At 52.7% G+C, this 25,257-nt stretch overlaps 7 protein-coding genes across 8 annotated transcripts; 2 read left to right on the forward strand and 5 right to left on the reverse strand.

The window, feature by feature from the left end:
• Window positions 1-1,963: 1,963 nt before the first annotated feature.
• On the reverse strand, window positions 1,964-3,361 carry ALTATR162_LOCUS4569 (uncharacterized protein; the record flags this gene model as incomplete). Its single annotated transcript, XM_043312183.1, has 1 exon — window positions 1,964-3,361. One exon carries the CDS (start codon window positions 3,359-3,361, stop codon window positions 1,964-1,966), a length of 1,398 nt encoding a protein of 465 aa, XP_043168118.1.
• A 4,595-nt stretch (window positions 3,362-7,956) lies between these two features.
• ALTATR162_LOCUS4570 (uncharacterized protein) lies at window positions 7,957-9,596 on the reverse strand (the record flags this gene model as incomplete). Its single annotated transcript, XM_043312184.1, has 3 exons — window positions 7,957-8,134; window positions 8,188-9,486; window positions 9,556-9,596. 3 exons carry the CDS (start codon window positions 9,594-9,596, stop codon window positions 7,957-7,959), a joined length of 1,518 nt encoding a protein of 505 aa, XP_043168119.1.
• Window positions 9,597-13,103: 3,507 nt separating this feature from the next.
• ALTATR162_LOCUS4571 (uncharacterized protein) lies at window positions 13,104-13,798 on the reverse strand (the record flags this gene model as incomplete). The annotated part of the gene is made up of 2 exons (XM_043312185.1): window positions 13,104-13,646; window positions 13,697-13,798. The coding sequence occupies 2 exons, from the start codon at window positions 13,796-13,798 to the stop codon at window positions 13,104-13,106; spliced, it is 645 nt and encodes a 214-aa protein (XP_043168120.1).
• A 2,255-nt stretch (window positions 13,799-16,053) lies between these two features.
• On the forward strand, window positions 16,054-17,018 carry ALTATR162_LOCUS4572 (uncharacterized protein; the record flags this gene model as incomplete). Its single annotated transcript, XM_043312186.1, has 2 exons — window positions 16,054-16,386; window positions 16,452-17,018. The coding sequence occupies 2 exons, from the start codon at window positions 16,054-16,056 to the stop codon at window positions 17,016-17,018; spliced, it is 900 nt and encodes a 299-aa protein (XP_043168121.1).
• A 2,130-nt stretch (window positions 17,019-19,148) lies between these two features.
• On the reverse strand, window positions 19,149-19,790 carry ALTATR162_LOCUS4573 (uncharacterized protein; the record flags this gene model as incomplete). The annotated part of the gene is made up of 1 exon (XM_043312187.1): window positions 19,149-19,790. The coding sequence occupies one exon, from the start codon at window positions 19,788-19,790 to the stop codon at window positions 19,149-19,151; it is 642 nt and encodes a 213-aa protein (XP_043168122.1).
• Window positions 19,791-19,999: 209 nt separating this feature from the next.
• Window positions 20,000-21,188, reverse strand: ALTATR162_LOCUS4574 (uncharacterized protein; the record flags this gene model as incomplete). Its single annotated transcript, XM_043312188.1, has 2 exons — window positions 20,000-20,830; window positions 20,970-21,188. 2 exons carry the CDS (start codon window positions 21,186-21,188, stop codon window positions 20,000-20,002), a joined length of 1,050 nt encoding a protein of 349 aa, XP_043168123.1.
• Window positions 21,189-21,675: 487 nt separating this feature from the next.
• ALTATR162_LOCUS4575 (uncharacterized protein) lies at window positions 21,676-25,146 on the forward strand (the record flags this gene model as incomplete). Of its 2 annotated transcripts, none has more annotated exons than XM_043312189.1 (1): window positions 21,676-25,146. In XM_043312189.1, one exon carries the CDS (start codon window positions 21,676-21,678, stop codon window positions 25,144-25,146), a length of 3,471 nt encoding a protein of 1,156 aa, XP_043168124.1. The 2 variants fall into 2 exon arrangements, with proteins under 2 accessions (XP_043168124.1, XP_043168125.1); XM_043312190.1 differs by having other exon boundaries at window positions 21,739-25,146.
• Window positions 25,147-25,257: the final 111 nt, after the last annotated feature.

Raw genomic sequence — 25,257 nt, forward strand, 5'->3', positions numbered from 1 at the left:
AATCTGGTAGCTAGAATAAGAATCGATTTTATTCTCGACTTCTGTTCCTAAAGCGTATCGGACTGACCGACCGTAGTGAGCTAATAATGTCGAGATTTTCTACCCTGCGCTACACCGCCACACTAGTGGCGGCGCGCTTCCGTCGAACAGTACCACCACCACTCTGACACCCAGAAGCTTTCTTAATTTGGCTTCGGATTACGCGTCAGATTGCGAGAGTAAATTGCCACTAAATAATGAGGCAACTTACGTCAACAGGCATGCATATGGCCATGCGTCTGAGCGTTTGCCATGAGCGTCGGTCAGCTCAGTCAGAACGCAACAGCTGCATACACGTAAAGGGGCTCAGCTGCGACGGTGGATGGTATTCGATTCTACATACCCAAAGAATGCTAGGTATGTGATCCGCCTATGAACTCAACAGTTCACCATCCAGTACATCCAAGCTCACCAACAACACGTCCCTCCACCTTCGTATGTGGCCTACATGGCAACAATCGTGGCGAATCCGTTTGAAACCGCCTTAAGAACAGTCGTACCTGTAGTCGAGAGTCTGGAAGCCATGACTCAAACACAACCAGTGGTCCCTGTACGATCAGGGTTTAGCCACCAGCCTTTATTGAATGTCATTGGCGTGAAGACGGGACGAGAGGACACAGAAGGATGATACAGCGAGACGAGTGACATTACGCAGTCCCGGGGCGGCCTATAGATGCCTACGGCTGCCTATGGATGACGAGCTTATTGAAATCGGTCGCCTGATGCACTACGCCACTGTAGACAGTCAGCTCTGGAAGAGCCCTCCCGTCATATAAAGGAGGCTCGGCCTGCCACCGCACGCGTCCCGCTCTGGAAGGACAGATGGCTAGCCGTCTGCCTGAAACATGTCACAGGCCTGTGGGCAAAAGCAACAGCACATTAGCTAACATTCGCGATATAGGAGCTTGACGACCTTCACTTACCTTTACCTTCGCCTCACTTTGAACAGATCGACACTCGGGCCTTATCCTCGTCGGGGCATTGAGGTACGAGAACGCGAGAGGCATGGGTGTAACCTGTGCTACCCCTTGTCGTCTGTTTGCGAACTGCCGTTATAATCGCATCGTGTCTCATCAAGGCCTGTCAGCCGGAAGCCTATTTTGCGCGATCGGAGTTTCGGCCAAAACAACCCTCAAGCATCTCGGACGTTGATGGGTGGGGTGGCCTTGTTCTATTGACCAGCGTAGGCAGCTATCGACATGGAGCCTGTCGCATCTTGTAGTTATGCCGGAGAGGTGCCTGTTGCCAGATTGGCAAGGGACGTGTCATGGTACACTTGTACTGTGGGTCGGCCCGGCTTTGCTCGGTACCTTGAGCCAACGCCCAGTATTACCCGATGCCTTTCCTCCTCGACCTCAGCATCCTCAACGATCCCGTCTCGTCGAAATCGTCGCGCTTCGGAACGATTGCAGCCACTAGGCACTCCTTCTTTGTCCTCAGGCGCGATTGCGGCAAGGCAACTGCTGCCTGGACGAGGACGTGCAGTGAGCCTCTTCCTGATATCTTAACCCGCTGTACAACGCTTCCTTGACCACACCCTATCAAGAAATGCAACAACACCAAGACTACTGATCGCAAACGTATCCGAACGCCAACAAAGGGAAACAAGAGAAAGAAGACTACATACAGGAAATGAGGGTGCGTGGTGTTCGGTTCGCGATTTACATCTACATTATACGGCAACACAGGGAAGGGCAATAAAGAAGCTTGCTCAGCCTTGTATGGACACGATCGCTTACGACATAGGAAGATGCGTAGTTTTGCATGTCATGAAGTGCGAAGCCCCCGCCGTACGGTTTAAAGTTGCCGGTGGAGGATGGTATGAAGAGCAGGATGGAAGATTGAAGAGATAGGCTTGGCGTCGTTGCTTGGAAGGAATAGGTAAGGCAGGGCTGCCAACCTTTTGTTTTTTTAGGAAAGATTTTCAGCCAGCCCAACTGGAGATGTTGCTTAGGTCGACTTCCTGTTCGCTTGCCACTGGCCTCGAGGCTGTCGAACGGGGCACGAAGGGACTACTGGCAGCGAGCTCACAATGGTATTTCCTATAGTGCTTGAGTCGAGCGTCCTGTCGTCGAAACTCTTTGGCGCATGTGAGGTCCTCGCACACATACGGCTTGCCTTTTCCATGTTTCAACCTCTTGTGTCTCGCCAGGTTGCCTCTCCGATAGAGACCAGTGAAGGGTTGTCTGCAGTCTCTCTCGTCACAATACATCATTTCCGGGGTATGAACTGGAGGGGCACCGGTCGAGGACGCTTCAGAGGCAGAAGAGTGTATGGAAGAGATTCTTTGCATTGGTACAGCTAGACCGCCTGAACCCCAATGAGAAGATCCTGGCGGAGTTGAAGGAGTCTCCATCAAAGCCCTAGACCTCTCAATATGGATAGGGAAAGACTGAGAGGGCGGACCGTAAGGTCCACCAGCAAAAGAGATCGGGAATTGGCTGGAATCTGTATATTGTAAGGTCCCTAGAGCTTGACGTTCGGTTACTCCGCTGTCGACCATGTGCTCACTGGCGTAGTCTGTTGACGTCAGTGGAGTAAAAACGTCACCGACGTAACCTGATCCTGACTCGTCATGATCTGTTGCCGATGGTGTTGTCTTCGGAATATCGTGCCAATCCGATGGAAGTGCCATGTCTGGCGCCCGGTACACACCGGCTGTGTGGTAAGGTGACCACGGTTCTCGTTGAGTGTTAACATCGAAGAGTGCCATATCCAGGTCCGTTGGCGGACCCAAGGGGTGAGAGTTGGTCAGTCCAGTACTCTGAAACGACCGGCTATCGAAAGCCTTGTCTACTCGGAGAAAATGATTCGCAGTTTGGGTAGAAGAGTTTGGGATGTTATTAGCCGTTACACCGGATGTTCTACGGTGCGCGAGATGGTTGTGTGTTATCGAGAACGGCGCATTGCCATATTCGGAAGCGATTGCTCTGTCATCTTGCCACCCATTCGGAGGACAAGGCGCGTTCCACTGATTGTTCGACGCGTCGTGATTTGGCATCGGAGCCAGTTTGCCATGGTCCCGCAATTGTTCCAGCTCCATGCTTTCTCGTTCCTGCGGCCACATCCGCAGCGGGTCGTCTTCCGACATAGCATTGTCTGCGGAGTATCCACCACTGGCGGGTGTTGTACCCGACTGCTGGAAGGATTGTGTCTCATGGGACTCGAGGCCGGATGGGATGAAGATGTTGTCTTCAAACACAGGTTCACTGCCGCCGAAATGCTCATGCAGCGGAGTTTGTTTGCCGTGCCTGCAGTTGGAACGTCTATGGTTGCGCCCCCTGGTATGAGAAGGGGGCCGGTGCTGCTTGTATGGGTCCATTTTATTACTAGGCTTCGTCAAGGCCGCGAGTGCTGAGAAAAGCATACGACGGCACGTTACTGGGACTGTTGGGATGGTTGTCTAACTTCGATACAGCGAATGACTGGCCGATAGTACGCGGGTTTCGATCTCGTCCAACAATGAGCGACGCGTTACGATGCGACTTTGAGGCCAGTGGTGAGCTCCAAGCCGCTTGCTTAAGCTTCCGGAGAAACGAAAAAAGCTCAAGGGAGATACTGGTCCGATGAACGATTGGGGATGAAGCGGCAGGCCAACAATGGAGGACGGAATGTGTCTGATGATGTCGAGGTCTTAGAGTTGTGCTCCACAGCCTTGCCGGTACCGTGGTAGCTAGTTGATAAAGTTTGGAAACGCTGGCGATGTGTTCAAGGTCAGACCAAGAAAGAGGAGGTCGAGAACAATTAGCAGTTCTTTGTCGGGCAGCCTGCTTTGTACTCGGGGTTGGCGCGGCTGAAGAGGCTGGCGAAGGTGATGAATAGTCGGAGCGTCAGCGACCAAGAAGCCTCCTGGAACACAGGAACGTCCGTACCAAGCCTTCGTATTGAGCCTGTGGCTCTTCGCCTCGACAACAGATATGTTTTGCACTGGTAAAGCTGTCCGTGGCAGGCAGCAGCCTTTGTATTCGACTCGAGTATTTTCGTAAGATATGGGCAGCGGAAAGCGTGGGTATGCAATCGAGCGAAGGCGCGGAAAAGTAAGACGAGGTACGACCGATGGTTGCAGATGAATACTCAAGGGGCGGATGGGTGGTATGTACCTTATGGTCTTGCGCTGTGAGGAGGACTACGATGACCAGGGATGCTATGCAGTTAGCCCCAGACCCACATTACTCCGAGTCACCATCAGACGTGCCGTTGTCGTCGTGAGAGCTACGAAACATCTCTAGCCGACTGAGATGGTCCCTCGGAGAGCTTGGTCTTGCTATGGGATACCGCGGGTTCAGCCAACAGCTTGGAAGTGGGCCCGTTTGCCTACTTGCCTACCTGGTGACGAGCAAGGACAGCGTTGCGCTAGCGTCCAGTACACTTGTCGACTATTCCTGGAGCCATCAGCAGAAAATTCCCGTCCATTCCAATAAGTCGATCCTAAGTGGACAAGAGTGACGATACGTGGCCGTCTAAGCCGGAGTCTCTCCTTTCGCATCGGATTTGAGCGGGCTCAGTTTCCGCAAGAGGACGCCTTCGGTAGTCATGTGCGCAGGGCACGGCTGATGGTAAAAGCAGCGATCACAGTGCCATTGGTGTACGCAGTGGTCCGCGACGAGGCCAACTGCTAGGTTGAATCGGACGGTACGGAAGGCTTAGGGTCACAACGGTGGGCTCCTGGCCCTTTTGATCCGAGTAGATCTTCAAACGCCATCCGGCTTTAATATGGAAAGGGTGCGACTGTGCATGTATGGCTTGCAGCTCACTATCATGCCTACATACACCTCGGTGTGGGGCACGTCAACTCTGCATACCGATACGCATCCTTATATACCTAACGTAAGTTCTTGGGCTTCAATATCAACTCCCGGGTATTGTAACATGGGCGGAAAGCTGCACTTTTCCGATCCTATGATCTGGTACAATTTTTACCGCCTCGAAACCTTTCTTGGGACTGAGACTCTCGTATACCGACTCGAAGATCGGCTGCGGATACCAAGCGCTAAATTGCGCTGAAGATGGATTGGGGCCGCTCTGCCGGCAAGCCACCACACCATACCTCGCCATCAACAACGTTTTGCGCACAACGTGTGGAGTTTGATTGTTGGACATCATCAGAGACGGTGGGCTTCATTCAGAAGCTAACAATGGCCCGCAGGCTCGGTGGAGCTCTTACTTCGAGCTTTCAATTTTTGGCGGAAGCGGTTCTAAGGAACGACCGCCGACCGCTTGCGCTCAGCTGTGGGCTGCGCGCCTCGTCACTCATGGCGCTTTACATGGCATTGGACGATTGGGCAACTGACGACTTGCATCCATTCAAGTTTGCGCCTGCAGCTACCATGCCGAGCTGAGCGAGAGCCTGCTTGAGTATGCAAGCAGCATGCGAGCCCTTGGCGAATAGAGCAGGATCATGGCTAAGCAATGATTCGATGAGTGGAACAACCCTCCGATGTTTCAGGCGCCTCTTCGATTCATTTTACCTCCCGCTGTGCTGAGCTACATGATTCTAAAATTCCTCAGGTTACGCGACCGAGGATTTGCTCCAAAGCACGTTGTCGCTGCTGCGAACTGAGCGTTAGTCCCGACAAGCGAAAAAGCAATGCACGTGTACGCGCCTCGACCCCGCATGCAGCGGCATTTATCTGCGCACGCAATGCCTGTTCCGTTGCGCCATCTTTCTAGTGAAAGAAAGGGTTTGACACTGCTACAGCATTTCTCTGCCCCACTTGAGGCTCAAAAGCGCATGCACAAATAGCATTCCAGAAATACAACTGCGCATACGAAGAGTTTCGGCACCTTGGCATACCGTTAGCTCTCCGTATAGGACCGGGCCGGTGTCAAACGGCTTCGGATCAACTGGTTTATGTGGCTTTACGCAATGCATTCACAATTCAACTGATGCGCGTAGCGTGAGACGAGACGGGCGCTATCATTCTAGTGTTGAGGTTAGTCCGCCTTGACAATGGAACAAAGCCTCGCTTCTAACCTCACGTTGCCAGCGCATATCGTCATGGCGGTCATGCAACTCCATGTGCCACCACGAAGCTTACTGTGTCGTCGAATTTGCCACTGCATCTTCGAAGAGCCTCACCGCCAAGGCAAATTATACTGACCTTTAGCCTGACGCTTTGAGGTCTTGTGACTGCTCTTGTTGAAACCCGACCCTTAAAGCAGCGATAACCATAAAAGCAAGACAGGCCCTCTTCATGGCTTATACCACGGAGGTTCGGAGGCGTATTGTTTCATCACTCCACGTGCCGCCTTCGATGTCCTTCGATCCTGACTCGAGAGCTTTCCGGGTAACTCGTCAGACTACGAGCACGCTTCCAGAGGGCCCGGAAGTAAAGTCCTTCGTTTCAAGAGAGTTGCACAACATGACTTCGAGAGTTTGGCCAATCTTTTCGGCTCTGTTCGGCTTTGTTCGGCTGCTTGCAAGCGAGCGACGAATTAGAAGTCAGATTAGCGATATACAGAAATGTACCACGTAGTTACGAAGAACGACTACGAGTAGCCTATTTTACTCGAGTACCCGGTACGCATTGGACTGCACGTTCCAGGTGGTGTCCGTAACCCTCAGATGCTGGACTACGATGCTACTCTCTACTGAGAGGTTGACACCGGGCGTTGTCGCTGCTGTTGCTCGGGAGGAGCTGTACATCACGCTTGTTCAAAGATAACTAGTCGCATTCTTGATGATTCCCACCGCGCAAAACGCCCCACGGCAGTGGAATTCAGCTGTACAAGGCTATTTACCCGGATTCTTCTTTTTCTTTCTGCGTCTGCGTTAGGTCGTCCCGGGCGCACGTCGCAGAAGGAAATCTCCGCAGCGTCCGGCTTCTGCGAGATGCAAAAACCACTTTCTCATGTTAATTATAGCCTAGAGAGCTATTGCTAACCTAGACTTGGTTACAATAAGCCTAGGTAGCTATTTCGCACATGCTATCGTTGGCTTGTGTCATGCATTTGCGACGATCTTGTTCACGTTGCACGTGTTCATACCACCGACCGTCTGGCTCCGCCATCGCGGCGGTGAGGGCTTCCTTCGCAGCATATGCCCATCATTCGCTGTGATAATCACCGTCGGTATCATAGTGGTGGATGCGCTGGCGCAAGGACGCGAAGGATGTCAGTAATGCCCGTATTCTCGCTTCTCACAATCTGCCCTCCCGAAAGATGGGGAATGAGTTAGCTCCAAAGGCTGGTTCTAGGCCCGTCGACCGTCGACCGCCGACCTGTCCTAATCGCCGCCCAAAGCTTAAAACGGATACAGGTAGTGTGTGGCTGAGTCCTTGCGGACTGGATGTTGGACCGTCCAGGACTGCAAGGTTGAAGCATTCGGAGCATCCAGCAGGTACTTGCCTAGCTACCCATGTCAAGTCGTCAGGCAAAGTGGCAAACACCTTATACCATGCTGTCGGGATCGGTTAGGCAACTATGGAGAATTCCATTTTGTTTCACTGAACTCTTAGGGCCAGAAAGGCTTGGAGTTAATGGCGTGAGAGCGCCTACGCGTGGGCGCATGCGTACCACTTGGACGTCGTTCAACGCGGTCCAAAGTGGGCCATTGTAATCACCCAGCCAACCTAGGCTTGCCCAGAATGTGGAAAACAAGAAATAAGGGGCCTGCCATATTCTTTCTTGGCGTTGTACATTATGATGTCACAGTCACCGGGTCAATCATTGGGTGCATCTTGATGCGTGGTATTACGTTAGCATTCTACCAAAGAGAATGGAAACGCGCAAATGCGCTGAAAGACATTAAGAGCGCATCGGCGCAGCAAGAGAACAACCAGTGCGATCGAAAGAAGGAGAAAAGAAGAAGCCGCAAGCAGCTATCTGTACCACCAGGGTGGGAGGAATCCCAGATTCCGATCTGCACTACGACGCATTCATCGCCACAGTCGATCATGGCCGTCGCGGCTGACGCGACTACTTCGCTCGCTTCTTGGGCTTTGCATCTAAGACATGGTGTTTCTTCCACTCGTGCTTACGGGTCGCATCCGCGCGCTTGTACGCCCTCTTACAGACGCGGCACGCTGTACCGATTACGCCCGCTAGCGGGTTGTGGAAAGCGAGGACATGCCGTCGCAAGTTGCCTTTCCGATATCTGTAGTCAAGTCAATACTTGTATACGAGCGAGATGTGAACAGTAAAGCGTACCTGCCACTGAACGTTTTGTCACATTGAGTACAATGCTCAAGCGGGTAGTTAGTGTCACCTGCTCTCGACTCCATGTAAAGCTCCGGATCTTGGTGGTCATGAAGCTCAATGAATTTGTGCGATGATGGTTGACACTCATCGAAGTGACTGGCGTGTTGCGAAGACCCCGGCTCGCTGATCGTTAACACCGCTTGTTTGGCCCCTTCATCCTGAGCCGCACCTCCTCCATAACCACCACAATATCGCCATCCCAGGCGCTCACAGTACGCATAATCACCCAAGAGAATGGTTGTAGAGTCGTCCTGCTGCGCGTGAGACTCTGGCAAGTAATCGTTCCATGCGACAGGTGGGTGACTATTGGGAATGTATGATTCATGGCTTGCAAAGATGGGTGTCACCGCAGGATGCAAAAAGTCATCTCTTCGAACATGGAGACGTTCTGCCTGAGACTGTTGTGGCGTTTCCAGGAAAGACTCTATAGGAATTGCTTCCAATGACGTTGGAAGGCTAGTATACGAAGCACAGCCATAGTCCTTGTCGACTACATGCGATCTTGTCCAAGAGCTGTCACAGGATGATACAGTTCCTAGAGGAGACACCATGCCTGCCATGAGATCGGTATCTGAATAAGATTGGGTGGGAGAATTGCCATTAGTATCGGTTGTGATAGGTGATATAGGCGACGACTCATGCGAAAGCCCGTCGATGGTCAAACTGGGTGCTGAAGCGGAGTGTTGTTGGGTATCTAGACTCCAAGGTAGCCTTGGCACATCGACAGATGTGGGTTGTTGTAGCACCGTACAATTGGCGGTTGCACCACGCTCATTGGCTTCGCTCGAACATGGGTAGAACGTTTGACTTGGGTCAAGATTGAAGGGATAGTCGATAGTTTGCTCCACAGAACTTCCTAGCTCGGCGATCCCATCGTCTCCTTCAAGTTCCGGAGTAAGCATTCTTTGATCCGGTAATTCGTGGATCGATAAGGCAGGAAGCTCCTGCATTCGCTGATATTTGTAAGGTGGTGGGGGTTCGTCGTAAGTGGCGTCCGCACATCTTTGGGGATCCATCCGGTGAATTCGTATTGAGAGTCGATAGATCTTCCGAACGAAGGTTCGACACCCGACAGCCGTTGCACTATCGGCAGTCGGCCAATATTTTTCGATAAGATCTTTTGGGTACCACGGAGCTGGCGAGTTCTTGGTGTTATGAACCTCGACAGCGAACGTTGAGTTGCGGCAAGCGCATGAACTAGCACCAGGCCGCTTCGTATCAACGGAGTCGTGCCGAGTTGTTGATATGCTGAACAAAAGTTAGTATGATGCACTCTAGCTGCGATGAAGCACCGGACGGGGTCTCGAACTCACGTACGTAATGTTCCAGCGACGCTTCGTCTCGAAGTGAATGAGCATCTTCAGAATGCGGGGACAGTCTCGAATTATGTGGCGAGACCTCCCAACGCTGAAGGACCTTATCAACCACAAAGCATCATGCAACAGCCAGACATCATGGCTAGTGGTGACTATGTAAGTTCCTGGAGGACTGTGCTGACTGGCAACAGGACCGCGCCTTAATGAATGATGGCGCAACAGATGACTGCATCGTGAGGAGTCCTAAGCCAGCGCAAAGGTTGTCTTGAGGCCCAACGCGCCATGCTGCTAGTAGCAGTTTTGGCCGCAAAAGCTTAAAAGAAGGCAACAGATTGAAGAGGACTCGGCATCGCACTAAGCAGCCCTGTGTTGAAAACGTGTGTACGTGGGCGTATAAGCTTCTCCAGCAACTGCCAAGTTCGGGGTGGGTCTTAGCTCGAATGCCATTGAGGTCAAGGTAGTGGACAGAATTAAATCGGTCATCTATCGTTGTTGCCTGGGGCATGCGATGTCTTGGGCCGTGGAATTGGCGATGACCCATTGGTTGCGTCAACATGCATGGGCATGTCAGAAAAGAGAGCGACGCCAGTGTTGTCACTTGAACGACTTTGCCAATGCGGAGGAAGGGTTCGTCGGCCGGAGTCGATGTGGAGTTTGCCCATACCGTGTTCCAGAACAAGACATCGGCAACGTGGACAACGCTAAAGCCCTAAAAATGAGGCGGGGCTACTCCTGGACACCGGCGGCAGCGAAGGGGCGCGCATATCGGACGAGGTGAGTCGGCTACTTTGGCATGTTGTTTGTGGGCGATTGTGAAAGTCCAGCAGGAACATGCTTCCGCTGTAAGCCCTTTTTGTGGCGGCGGGGTATTGACCGGTTTGCGAAAGCAATTTGGCAAAGGTGCAGCTCTGTTCGCACAAACAACGAGGATGGTAGTGAATTTTTGAGAGCGGAATCTCCTTTGGAAAAAACAGAGGCACAGCTTCAGCTATATTGACTACCTGATGCTTCATCTTCGACGGCGCATGCCTGAACAGCACAGCCGCAGGAATGGGGCCAAAGGAACGCAGACCTCAATGCGAGGAGTGCAAGCGCGAACCCGTCGAATGCGCCTTGCGAGTATGCCTTGGGACGAGCTGGAGCCGCATCGTGGGTGCTATGACTAGCGACCGGTGAGATCACCCAGGCATTGACATCCTCCACACAAACCTGCAGCCTCAACGGATCTTAGACGCCAGACATTGGTGCTCCGAGCCCACATTCACGAACCGCGCTGGTATGTCAGGCATTGAGCGATTCAAGTTTTCTTGGTATCGCGTGCCATAGATGACAATCGATGTAACGGCGCTTCACGAAACCTTAGCTTGCCCTGATGCGATATTCCGTGCTCTACGTCAAGCAAAGGCGGCTGCGACAAAGATCCAGATTGCAACACCCCAGAATTAGTTGAGCAGACGGCTGATGGCATGAATTCTCTAGCACAAGCACCTGTAGCGTGTAAATAACCCCGCAGCACTGGAGCCCGCACTCATCTGGCAGCAGGGCAGCTGCGAAGCCGCCCGTCCTCTTGCAGAACTCCCAAGCCGAATCAAGCTTCAGCCCTAACGCTATCCAGAAAATGCCAAGGTTGCATCTCACGATTGTTGTTGGCGGCCTCCAAGTGTGCTCCGCTGCTATCTGACTGCATATTCTTAGCGGCAGGCCTCTCCCGGCGCTTGGAGTCCTCCAGATTAAAGAAACAAGTGAGGCAAAGATCGCAAAAGATACCAAAACCAGGAAGAGCGCTTCGCAAAAGCCGTGAAGACGTTGATTTAGGGCTTAGGCTATCAGGCCACACGGCCACTGCCCAGTGTTTCCCCCGCTTTAGGTCAAGCTAGCGCGAGATCTATCCGCGCTAATCGTACGGGACGATAACGTCACTACTCGTCATCTTAATTCCTGGAAGCCGAAACCGTCAGCCATCGAGACGGGTTTATCAAATACTACGAATGCTCTCAAGGATAAGCACGCAGAGATGTCGGAGGTGACCGACGTGCTTATCAGACTTCGATAACGGCTATCAATATCAATCAACGTAACAGCCTTCTTGACCTGGCTACTGGGTCAGCTTAGCGTGTGACATGCGACAACTACGACCCCTGCTGGTGACCCAGGACAGAGCCGCAGGAACCAGGACTCGGCGCACACGCCCCGTTCGGGTGAATTTTGTTTTCACCACATTAGCCGTATCGCAGCATTTATCGTGCCCTTCGTGTGCCCCACCCGCGCTCTTGCACGAAGTGCCAATGGTAAGACAGCTTTACCACACGCTGCTAGTCCCGCCTGGTACGAAGCGCTTCGCGAGAATGCGCCCGCCTCGCGTCCTTGGGTCAGTTGTGTCAAGCTTTGTTGCCTGGTAACCTCAGAGCTGCGTCAAGACTTCGTCGGGCGTACAGCTGTGCCCTCTACCATACTGAGTGAGCGGCATGCCTCCGTTCTAGCACCTGCCGGCATGGCGCTACAGTTTACACGTCAAACGACGATCACCTCATTGACCCGATCGGTGGAGGCAATGCGGATTGAACGCTAAAGCGTATGCCTGCTGGAGCGACTGGACAATGTCACATCGTGGGCAAGTTAGAGTAAACCTTGCAGCATAATAGCCGCAATGGAGGACACAGCATATCGGTGGATCTACATATTCTTGTCCAGACGACATGTCACCATGGCGAATGCGAGTCGACCTTGGTAGGTTCTCTTCTTCTGCATATGAGTCAAGTCGACGCCTCCAAGGAGGACTCAATACTTCGTCGCAGAAGCGTGCAAGTCCTCCTACGATCGACTGGCTGGTAGAGCTCTATTCTACGGCGGTCTTCATCTCCCCGAGATTGATACCATGCCTAACTTGGCAACATGTCTCACTATGGCCAGCGCATAGTTTCCGGTGACAGCGACCTTCTCGGCGACTACCTTATCAACGTCCGGTGAATGATAGCGTTGTTGCCTGAGGGATGATCGAAATTCCGGTGAGTATCCGGTGAGCGATGCGTGTGTCATTTGCGCCGACGGGCAGATATGTCAGCAGTTTGCGGCTCAACCGAGCTTCGGGTGAGAATCGGAGAAGTTGATGAGAATGGAAGAATCTCGACATATTCACAAAATTCAGAAATGACTGGCAATAGCGAATGAGAATGATTCGAATTAAGATGATAGATGAGACGCCAGATTCTCCGCTTGCTAATGCGCTACGATGATGTGTATAAGGTACAAGGGAACAATGACTGTACCAGCCAGTCGAGATGAAAGAGAGGGCGCCAGCTGAAAGAAAGAAAGCGCACCAGTGAGTAAGGCTGAAGCAGAACCCCCCCAGAATCCCCTTGTGCGTAAGACATGACACCATGAGCGGCAGGCTAATAGGCCGCTGTGGACTCTAAGATCACTGCCGAAGGATGCAAGCCCGGGGCTAGAACTGTAGCCAACCCATAAGCGACCCAAACAATCATGTATGTGAATATAAAGAAAGCCATTTCTCTTCTCATTCCAGATCATACCGTCGTGTCGTGTCGTGATTCAACGCGATGTTTCGTTACTTCCGTGGTATCCTCGCTGCCCGCGTTTATGGGCATTTGGATCATACGGCCTGTACTCCTCATACACTTCCTCTCTGTCGTACACCGCTCCATCGCGTCTGATGTAGCCAACGGCATCATACGGGCCGGCGTGTTGTCCCGCGGCTCGGTTCGGATGGGAAGCGCCAGTTGGAGGATAATATGTCTGCCCGCTCGGCTGCGCGAAGACGCTCGCCGGCAACGTGGGTTGGAACGCTTGCGAGGCATTGAAATCGCTACCAGATGTATCGTAAGGCGTAATGCGAAGATGGGATGACGCGTGATCAGTCCAGAACTGTTGTGGTACATTGTAGGAGCGAGACGGTTGGTTTTGAGGATGTGCTGGGGCAGGTACTGTGTACAAAGCTGGGGAGTTGACTACATCGCGCATGTCTGAGTGATCGGACCTGGAAGAGCGCGGCGCTTGTGTATACAATGGATCTCTGCTTGGATCGTAGGCATAACGTTGCGTAGTTGAAAGAGGTGCGGTTCGTCCCAAGGTGGACTGTGTGTTGTTAGCGATGAGCTCCAATGTGAACAGTCGTTCTATCTCACGTTTACATCCGCGTTGCCACGAGAGCTACCACTGCTTCCACCACCGCCATCTTGATGTGATCCGTTTGAGTTAACGCCGGCCTGACGATTCGAATGACTCATCTTGCCTTGTAATGAACTAGTAGAGTGTTTGAGGACGTTGTGTGTAGCGAGCGACCTCTAAGAATGAACTATATGGGAAGGATGGGGTAGCCAAGGTCACCAGGTACGGCAGGGGGGATTGGACAGGCACAGGAGGATGCAATATGCCAATGAGTGATCCTACAGTCACTCAAACAGTAGCGGAATCAGTGAAAGACTAGACAGGATGACCCAAAGGAATAAGTCCGGTGGTCGGTTGGAGTGTGAGTAGGGAATCACTTGTTTGTGTGTGGGCGGACGCGATTTAATACCCCTTAACAGCACAGCAGAGTCCTTCACCTTGTATCTCTCAAACCCCATTTTGCCCCCTCAGGCACCCAGGCTCCTGTGCCCCGTGCCCTCGGGCGTGCAATACGCCTCCAGTAGGGGCATACGTTATGCGGTTTCTAGTTTACATTTCCTTAGAACTTGTTCAGTCGAACGACTTACTGTCTGACTCACGATAGTCTTCCCGCAGGAACGCTTAGTGGAGGCATGATAGTTCTCCAGGAAAGGAATTCGGCCCTTCTCGCGAGGCGCTAGTCAGAACAGATGCCCCCACCGTGGCAAATCGGATTGAGTGAAGTCCTTTGCGCATGTGAGTAGTCGGGCGAGAAAGTCGAGAGGGCGTGGTTGGTCTTGGAAGCTGGGCAAGCTAGCTCATTGGTTAAGGTTTTCAGGAAATTGCTGCGAGGTGTAACACGCGATCGCAATCGCCAAAAGTCGCTCACCATGCTCGCTCAGTTCTCAAAAGTCAGTAGCGTTATGCCAGGGCAAGACGATGGCTCGAGCCGCAAGAGAGGCTCCGCGTTACCAACACATTGGTAAGCTAGGCTGCTTGTGTAACTGTTTGGTAGCCCTACCTTGTGACCCACAAGGTTGAGGGCCGATAAAGAGACTATTGGCCAAGCGGCGCAGGTTCAATGACCGACGGGCCTTGTTCATGTCTGGTGTAGCAAGTTCTGAGCCAATGAAGATTAGACGTGAGAGAGCGGCTCTACCAATCGCAAGCAGGAACGTGGTGAAGAGGGCATATGCCTCCATCCATTAGCTGATGCAACGGGCGTTCAAAATAGAAGTGCGTGTAAGATGACGCTCGTGTGGCTACTCCACTACGAGCTAGAGAAGGAAACATGTAGGTATGCGGGGAGTAAAGCGGCCTTCCTCCCGCCTTGCTCTCGAAGCCAAATGCCGGTAGCCTTTTCCAGATCGAGCTGGCCCGGCCGGTCCACAATCTGCAGGCCATGAGCTGTATTGGCTGGACTTTCGGCTCTTACCATGTCTAGACTCGGGGTAATCATACGGTGTACTGAGCTGGAGGCATACTTCCATGTGTGGTTTCACTTCGGATATCGTCCCCGCCAGCATATCGTCGTATGTAAATGCTGCCTTTTCAACTCGCGTAGGACCTTCAGATTGTCTCCGCAAGCTCGAAAGGGCTCCTGAAGCTTGAATTGCGGGAAAGTATCCGGTTCTCAGCCAAGATGTGACCTGGTCCGTCTTACTCTAAGACATGACCTGCTGTCGGCCCGTAGTAGACTTCTTCCGCCCTCGTAATGCAGCGGATGCTTTCACAAGTATCTCCGCATCTTACCCGAGCCCACGTGTGGCTTCAAACGTCCAATACTTTCTTTGTAACCATCTTGGCAAAGTTCAAGCGGGACCGTCGGGGAAAGTAGAGGCGTATGAATATGGAGGATTGTTGATCGTTTCGAGTTGACATATCAAATGACTAGTATCTGTTAGCACAAGCAGTTTGAAAATCACGTTCATGCAACTCATTGCAAGCATGAAATTATTAGAGCCGGCAATGGAGCTCGCCAAAGACTTTCAATGCCATCTTCATCCGCACATCACCAGTTATACCATCGTCCTATGCTCGCAGCACACTCAAGCGTTTGGTCCTCGTGGCGATCAAGTAATCAGCTTTCAGAAGAGTCAGAGTCGCTTCTGAAAGGGTCGCGCTTGGCAATGTTCAGCGCGTGTGTATGTCCACATGGCACACAGACGGAAGGGTCTTCAGGAAGGCAAGAAGCCTCGAAAAGCCTTGAGAGGCCATGTTGAGTTGATTGTTTCTCCCTAATGAGCTCATGTATATTGATAGGTGAGGTGAGATGGGTGAAACGCGTGGAATGGCATGCATCGCGCTTCGACAGAACTAGCTTATCTCCGCCTAAAAGCCGCCCCAGTGATCTCACAACCCAAGACCTTACCACGCGACGGCCTTAACCCGCAGCATGACTCGTCTTGATACACTTCCCCCAGAGATTCTGTTCAACATCCTCTCCTATACTGAGCCCATCTACAACCTTACTCTCAACTCCTACCCACTCAATGCGCTCGCCGAAACGAACAAACAGCTCAACGCCGTAGTAGAAGAATACGCGCGCAACCTCCTCAAACGCCATGCCGACATCGTACTACCGCGCAACACAAGAGTCTTCACATGCCGCCGCAAATGGCTAGCAGAACTATGTTACTTCTGCAAGAAGCCCAGTAAAAGGAAAGCATGTCTGTACAAGACACTAGCATGCTGTCACAAATGCGACAAGGCCGAATTCCCAAAAATGGTACATTCCCACGTCCTCTTCCCAACCCTTCAGAAGAAACAAAGTTAACACGCATCACCCCACAGACAATGACCCAAGCAAGCCAACAAACCCACCTCTCAAAACTCGACCTTTTCACGCCGTCCCCACTCCACCCCGCCCTCCCACCGTTACCAACAGGTCTCTACCACGTAATGGGCGGCACAGCAACCATGTTATCCACCCCCGACGTCCTAGCCCGCAGCGCATACATCCACAGCCTCCTCGGCGACAAAGCGAAAGACAACGCGTATATGCGCCCAAGACCCGCGGCACACGAGCGCATTATCAAACACCTGAATATCGAGTTTCTTGAAGGGACGGGGTGGTGGTTAGGGCCAGACATGGGAGATGAGGATCCTGAGCAATGGGATACTGAGAAAGGGGAGGGGAAGAGGAAAGGAAATGGGCCGAGGAGTATGCGGTCGGAAGAAGAAAGGAGAAAGTACGCTGAGAAGGGGTTGAGGAGGGAGTGGGAGGCGATGGGCATGGAGCCGTATAAGAATCTCATGGGTGGGGTGAGAAGAAGGGCGGGTAGAGGGAAGGGGAGGGTGGGGATAGGGTGGAAGGATAAAGGTGGGGAGTCGATAGAGGGTGCGATTGAGATTGACTGAGAGAGGATCTTGAGGGTATTGTGGAGGTGGTGGTAGATTCAGTACGTCGTTATAACTTGGGCACGAACTACAGGACAGTGCTTATGGATTTCAGTAGTGACAAATCTGCAATCGTACTAAACATATTAAGAAACATGTGTGCAACATAAAGTGAGCTAAGGTACGACAAGAAGTGTAAGGTAGCAAGTATCTACAGAAGTAGGCATGGTAAGCAAAGAAGAACATGAGCAAGATGATGTGGGCGAAAACAACAAGGAAGCATAAAGTGGTAAGCATTCACAGAAGAGGACATCGCCAGCAAAGAAGTGTATAGAGAAGACGAAAGTGGCAAAGTTGGTTTGATTGATTTGAGGATCCAACTGCCAGCCGCCCTGGACAATCTTTCCTTCCTTCCTTGATTGACACTTGTTGAAACCACCACATTTAACAACCTTGAAGTTGAAACTCTTGCAGAATCCGACCAACCGATTAACTACCAAGACATTGAACCACTACCCGAGACCTCCGGATACCACCAAGGTCCACCGATGCTCATCCATCCATCCATCTCCATCCCTGGGCTCACAAGCAATGAGTTGAGCAGCATCATCTTCAGCCAACACCACACTATTCTTCTCAGAATTGACTTGAACCTCAGCGAGGCCACCATCTGAGTCGGATAAGACGATCAACCATCCCAGGGGCCGCAACCCCCTCAGAGAAGACAACAAGAGGCCCGGTTTAGCGCCGAAGCGCCATTGACCGTCTATCCTCCAACCTTGTTGCTCAATGCAATGTCGAGATGGCTCCAACGTCCAATGTGCAGATGTTGACTTGCAATGACAATTAATCTCAACACCACTGATCCTCCAATCTTACTTTATTTCTGATCCAAACCGCTACCAACTCAAGGGCCGACCTGCAGACTGGCCTGCATCCCTGTGCCATAACTTGACGTTCCGTACGCGTATCGGTATCAGGAGTGGCGTGAGACTGTCGACAGTCAAATAGAGCCGGTGCCAGACGTTGGTGCCTATGCCGAGTTGCCGTCGGTAGTGCATGTCGATGAGCCATAGTAGTACGGACGATGCGCATTCGATATGGTAGTGGGGTAGGCCAAGAGTGACATGTGTATCAGGATAGGTGAAGGTCGTATCGAAGTGAGGTGTGTATGTTGGACCGAGGCGGATATGTGTGAGGCATGTAAGGCGACAATGTTGATATTGATCAAAGCAAGGCTGGATGGTAGAAGGGTAGTGAAGCCATGATGACTGTCGACAGTCGAGTGGAAGTAGGAGTGGAAGTGATGTTGTTGTAATGAATGATGTCATACATCATGAGATATTGGCCAATGTCTGAAAGTGTTAGCAATACCTGAAGTGGAAGTGAAGGAAGGCATGGTATACTTCAGAAGATGCGGCCATAATTCTGAAGGTCGACTTGAATGAGGGAGTCGATTTCAAGCAGAAGTTGAGCGAGTGAGGGGAGAAGGGATTTATATAGACAGGAGGAGTGCCGGCAGATCACCGGCAAGTCGCTAGCATATGCGGAAAATCGATCAGGCGGCGTGGTCTGTGAGTAGTTCGCTGCCTGCAGAAGGTTCCAGGTGTATGATCTGATGGGCGGTATAGGCGCGGGTCGCAGGTGAAGGCGGCTCTTGGAGCGCAAGATCAACTTAGGGCACGGACCAAGCGTGCACCATATGACGGCAAGGTAAGTGATTGGCCTATGGGATCAGACTGGCAGCGAGAAGATTCCAGCAGATCCGTGGTGGCTGTGGAAAGAGAGAGATGAGAGCGCGTGGTGACAGCGATGAGAGGTGGAGGAGACAATGACACCAGGAGCTGTGAACAGACACTAAGACGAATTGTAGAAAAGGCGCGATTGATACAAAGAATGACATGCTCTAGGAAGTGAGGTTGTCTATGATGAAGCTAGGCATAACGGAGCTTCTGGTTGTCATGACGAGCCCGACAGATATGTCGACTGTGACTGAGCACAAGAGAAGATGGAGTAACCCATAGAGGGTGTAATGGATGCGAAACGTCAACAAGTGCCCGTCGTGAGCTACTGGAATAGGTCGCTCTCCACTTCCAGACTCCCGGGTCCATAGCGTCACCAATCCACGGTGTTTTGAGGCTACACTTCACCTCAAGAGCCGACAGCCGGTAACACAACCTCATTGAGCTCCCCCAGGTATATTCCAAGTCGCTCTTTCAACTCAGCAGCTTTCTCATCCTCTGTTATGACGTCGCCTAGCCGAAACCTCACTCGCCCAGCAATATTTTTTAACGGCGTTAGTGTCCTCTCCTTCTGCTCCCAGTTTGTGCCCCGTCCAAGTTCAACAAAAGACATAGTGATGATTTCCAAGCCCTTGGTCTTGTCTAGCAGCAGATGGACCAGGTCCGCAAGCCACCCGTTCACTTGATACGGCCAGTGGCTGATGTCTACACCAGCCTGCGGGACGCGTTGCCAGTCTATCCTCACATCGATCTTTTTTGCTTTCTGGATGACACTGAGCGGGATTGGGTCAATTTCCTCGGAACACAATGGTGTATGCTGAGCAATGAGCCCTAAGGTGACCTTTGCCATGAAGTAGGTACTGATTTCGTCGCAGAGGTAGCGACAAGTAACAAGTAGCGCTGTTGGTGGGCCTGTTTGATCAATGGACGAGATTGGCAGCTTGCGGAATGGGTAGCTCTTGAAATCTTGGCGACATAGATGATCGTAAATCTCGTAGCGCAGCTCTCTTGGAAGACGTAGGAACGGACAGGATGGAGCATCCGATGCCATGACGGATAGTTTCTGAACAGAAGGCAGGTATCGTAGAGGGTGTTTGAACTCGAGGACGTACTCGAGAGTTGATGTGGAATACAGTGAACCAAGAAACGCGAGTAATAGTGTTCGGGCGTGGGTGGAAGGTGAGTAAGTTCGAGTTGTAGCAGGCAGCATTAGTGCGCAATGACGTAACATCCTTGCTTTCGCAAATGTCACATGTAGAATCAAGGATGTACTACATCCAGATGCTCGTTAATATCGGACTCGGCTATTCTGGCACTGCAGATGGGGCAGTCCACAAGCAACTTCTTCTGGACGACAAGGTCATGCTCCTCGCCCACCCGTGGCCGTTTCTGGCCAGTTTGCGAAGATGTGGACGATGATGAAGAATGAACAGCATCTCGCACGACTAAAGACGCCGCATTTTGCCTGTCTTTGGAGGATTTGGTCGAGGTTTCACCCTCTCGTCCAATAACAGTGGGCGTAGCAGGGGTTTTACCCTCCCCTTTGACGTCCTTTTTGATCCAGCTATCCAGCTTATTCTTTTGCCTTCCCGCGCGCTCTTTAGTGCTCATAGCATCCAATTGTTTCTTGGTTGGCGCGGGTTCTTGTACCTTTTGAAATGTCCCCCCACATTCGGCCTGATGTCTCGAGTACCACGTGTCACCCTTGCCAGGAGCTCGGTTCATGCTTCGCTTGACCAGGCCAAAGTACGGTGGCTGGTTCTTGCAAGGTCCATCGCACTGCCAGACGTGTGTTCGGTAACTGTCGACTTCATCGTGGAAGGTGTGATATATAGTGACTTGGTAGTTGCCGTGGTTATTCACGGTGTCGGCAAGCAGCTGAAAACCCGCCCCGTGGCCGGTGCCATCATCCCCACGCGAGTGCTTCCAAGATGTCGTGATAAAGAAGTAGGCGTGAATCGCCTCGTGTAGCAGTGTATTAATGGTGTCGGAGCGTGGACGGTACTGTAGCAGAGGCGTTGACAGCTTCAACCGGATGCGCGTGAACTTTCCGGTCGAGGGGTCCTTGGATAACTCGCAGATGCCCGCGCACTGTATCTATTGTTAGCCGTTGTCTGACACGGCAATCTAGAAGCGTGTGGGGCAACGGTCCGGACATACGAGGCCGGCTTCAGAAATGCTGCATGAGACGGTCGCAGAAAGCAAGTTGTAACGCGCAAAGAAAACCTACCAGAGTCAAGCGCGGCGACCAGACGACTTCAACACGTGGCAGCAGCAACTTTCGGAAGTAGAGAATGTCAAATAGAGCGAACAGCTCGTGTATATCGACGAATGGCTCGCCGTTGTGGAGTATGGCATTAATCTTCTTCAGGGCGTCGTCTTGCTCAGGGGACAACGTCTCCAGGGTCGCCACAGCCGCCAATGCGGCGTCTTGGTCGGTAACGGGCATGGCGCATGCGAAACATTGTTCGGGCGTGTTTAGCAAGCCAGGGTCTTGGGATTAAAAGGGAGATCGCCAGGGAACGTGTTTCGGGCGAGATGGTGGCTCGTAGGGCTGCAATGCACAAGCACAAAACCGCCCTAGCGGGTCGGGAATGATTGCTTGACATGACCACCCACACCCAGGAGTCGTGACTTTGTCTGTGCCGGTGCCCCTTGCGTCTTCATAACTTGCAGTGCCCGCCGAGTGCTTTGTCTGCCCCTGAGGACGCGGAATTTTTTGTCCTCTTGCAGCTTCTCACACACAGGCCGTACAAAGAAGCGTGGGGCAACGAGTATAAGGCATCGCCATATGACGCAGCACCGTCTCCACTTCTCGCATAGTAACCCATGCACGCGAACAAGACCTCCACCACGCATAACGTACACACACCAATATCTCGACGACTCACAAACAACTATACGAATGGGCGTGTTTGTAGCCAGGCTCGACAAACATGGCGGCAACCGACCCCCCGCGGGCTGTTGATCTAGTACGGACGGCATCCCAGAGCTCGACCATGTCGAACCCGAGAAACCGCAGCATCCAGCGCGTGCGCCCCTCCAAGCGCAGTTCCAACACGTCTCTGAGCCGAAGTCGCAGCAGAGCACCCTCTCCCGAAGTCGACACCAAAAGCCTCACCTCGTTCCCCTCACTGTCGCCTAGTCCGGACACGTCCCCGGCCCAGTCGCGCATGAATGGCTGGTTCCGCTCTACACCTGCGCCCGAGGACGGCGTCAGGAGTGCAGAGAACAAGACGGTTGCATCGCCGGACACGGTCAAGGCCATCCCCCCGCCAGACCTCAGCAAGAACACAACCCCCGTGTCTACCGTCAGGAAGGTCACCAAGTCGACGCAGCAGATAGTGGGCAGCCTGGTCGCCGCCTCGTCTGCCAGAGATCGCTCAGCACTCTTCGACGACACGCCCACCGAGTCGACCAAAGTACCTGGCAATCTACACTTCGCGAGCGACGACAACATACAGGATGCGCTGCGACAGACGGGCGCCGTGGCACTGGTCAAGCAGCTCGCTGGAGACCTGGCACAACGCGATGCGCAGATCACGGCCCTACGAAGAAGAGCTGAGGAGCGCGAGCGCATGCTGAGGAAGATGCTGCAGGAGTGCGAAGTATCCAACATGGACATTGAGAACCGACTGCGCGAGTTGGAGAAGAGCAAGGACCAAGATAACGGCCTCACCAAGACGAGGACGAGGGGCGATAGCGCAGCGACTGGATTACACCCTGACGACCCTATGGAGGACAGGCTAGCCAGAGCCATGGAAGACGAGCTAGCTGAGCATCCCGATGCTCTGGGCATGGACACGGGCACTGCAGCGCCACAAGCCGAAGTCATGTCCATCAACTCGGTTGCGTCCGACGCGCCACGCGATACAAGCAAACCAAACTGGAAGGACTACATTTGGACAGGGACCAGCAGGAAGAGTAGCCGAGCCCCCTCTGTGGCGAGCATGATGGACAGAGAAGCAGAACGTCTGGGCCACACGCGGTCGCGCGCATCTAGCGGAGCAAAGCCACCACGAAAGGGCCTTGCGAGCGATCTTTTCGTACCTCCAAACGGTGCGGTGCCCGCACTGCGTCGACTCAACAGCCAAGAACATGCTACAGACGCATCGGCCCGTAGATCTTCGTCGACGTCACTAGCAAGTTGGGCACTGAAGATGGTTGCAGGCAACAACTCTGCAAGCCCCAACAAGGCCAATACGGTGCGAGGCCGTAAACCCACCGTTTCAGATGCTGTAGACCGTGCGCCTTCCATGGACTCGACCAAAACTGCGCAGTCAGCAAAGTCGTCTCTTGCAAGCACACAACGACGAGGCCGTGCCTTGGGCCCCAACGGAACAATCAAAAGCACCACGATAGAACAGCCCAAGAGTATATCCAACGGCCTCGGTCCGACTCAACCCACCCGTGGAATGAGCAATCTAGGGCCTGTAGAAATGGACCGAATTTTGCCTGAGGACTCACGCCCCCCAACACTAGTACAGCAGCACAACAGATTCATCGGCAGCAGCGAGTATTTGACTGATAGATTCGGTTTCATCTATGACCAGCGCCGCAAGAAGAGGCAGAGTGAGGCAGCAGCCGAGCTGATCAAGCAGAAGCGAAGCAGCAATGTCGAATCACTGGGCGATGGCAGAACTGCACTGAACAACCTCGCTATGGACGAGGAACACGGGAATCTTAGCTCCGCTCCTGTCGACCAGAATGACGGCATTACACGCCCATCTAGCTCTGATTCCGACAACCAACAGAGTCAGCCAGCTAGCAAGACCTGGGCCGACTACCTGAAGCTGGCCACACACCCAACTGAGCTACTCTCTCACACTCCATCTGCGGCACCCATCACCACAGTAGAGTCTGCTGAAGGCGAGACCTCTTCTTTCAAGATTGGCCAGAACCAGATCACTTTGATGAAGCGAGGATCCGTACCAACAGCAAGCGTCAATCCGGAACCATCACCATCACGCATAGTATCCGGCAATGCAGAACTTTCCGTCACAAGCACCTCGCCAGGCCCATCAACGCCTATCAGCCAGTATCCGCCCCAGCTTGACCCCGTCCAGTCCTTACTAGAGCAGATGAGTGAGCTACACGACAATCTTCAGAGGGAAAGGACTGTCAAGTGGAACGACTTCTTGCGTAAAGTGCGTGCGCAAAACAAGCGTGAAGGTGACTTCGCTAGCACCGGCGAGAATGGCAAAGCCAATGCAATGCCTGAACAATTCCTTGCTGATGGTGAGTTGGTAGGCATCGCAGGCTTGGGTAACAAAGGCAAAATCGGCCGTGCCAAGTGGCTGGAATTCCGTCGCCTTGTTCTAGGTGGTATCCCAGTCAATATGAGAGCCGCGATTTGGGCAGAGGGAAGCGGTGCACTGCATCTGCGCATGCCAGGCTACTACGAAGACTTGGTGAACAACGGCGAAGACGACCCTACCATTGCAACGCAGATCCAAATGGACATAACCCGCACACTTACCGACAACATCTTCTTCCGCACAGGTCCTGGCGTACAGAAGCTCCAGGAAGTATTGCTCGCCTACTCTCGCCGCAATCCGGAGGTTGGCTACTGTCAGGGTATGAATCTGATCGCTGCATGTCTTCTGCTCATTATGCCTACACCGGAAGATGCGTTCTGGGTGCTCACTGCGATGATTGAGGAAATACTACCTCAACATTACTACGACCAGCACCTTCTTACTTCCCGCGCCGATCAGTCCGTCCTCCGCTCCTACGTCAGTGAAATTCTACCTAGACTCTCTGCTCATCTTGACGAGCTAGAGATCGAGCTCGAGGCCTTGACTTTCCAATGGTTCCTATCCGTCTTTACAGACTGTTTATCCGCCGAAGCACTTTTCCGCGTTTGGGACGTCGTCCTCTGCATGCATGACGGATCAACCTTCCTTTTCCAGATTGCACTCGCACTGCTCAAATTGAACGAAAAGGCGCTCCTGCAATGCGATACCCCAGCTGGCGTATACCACTACATCAACCACCAGATGACCAACCACGCCATCAGTATCGACGGTCTCATCCAAGCATCAGACGCTCTCGGAAAAGTCATCAAGCGCAAGGACGTCGAAGAACGCCGTGCGAAAGCCGTCGCTCACGAACAAGAGCTCGTGCGACAAAGAGAAGAGGCTCGACAGGAGCGTGCGAAAAAGCGCGCTAGCAAGGCTTCTACTGATAGCATGCCGCTACCTTCGCAACCAGAAGAAGATGCCAAGTCCCTCTCGACTAGTCTCGACGCTGAGTTGTCGATGCAGACGAGTCCTATGCGCACGCCACTTAGCAGCGCGAGTAAGCGAACTGAGGAGGAAGAGGACGCGGAGTTTATGAACCAGAGCCTTGAACTGACAAATCGCACGCCGATGCCCATGGACGAGGAGTTCATGTGGCGCGGCTAGAAACACTCAGATGGAGAGGCTCGATACCGGCTCGATACCGGCTCGATACCGGCTCGATACCGGCTCGATACGGCTTTCTCTCTACATCATTTTACACTTTTTCTTTTTCCC

Source organism: Alternaria atra, assembly GCF_907166805.1.
Source record: "Alternaria atra isolate CS162 genome assembly, contig: 23, whole genome shotgun sequence".
Classification (NCBI taxonomy): Eukaryota; Fungi; Ascomycota; class Dothideomycetes; order Pleosporales; family Pleosporaceae; genus Alternaria; species Alternaria atra.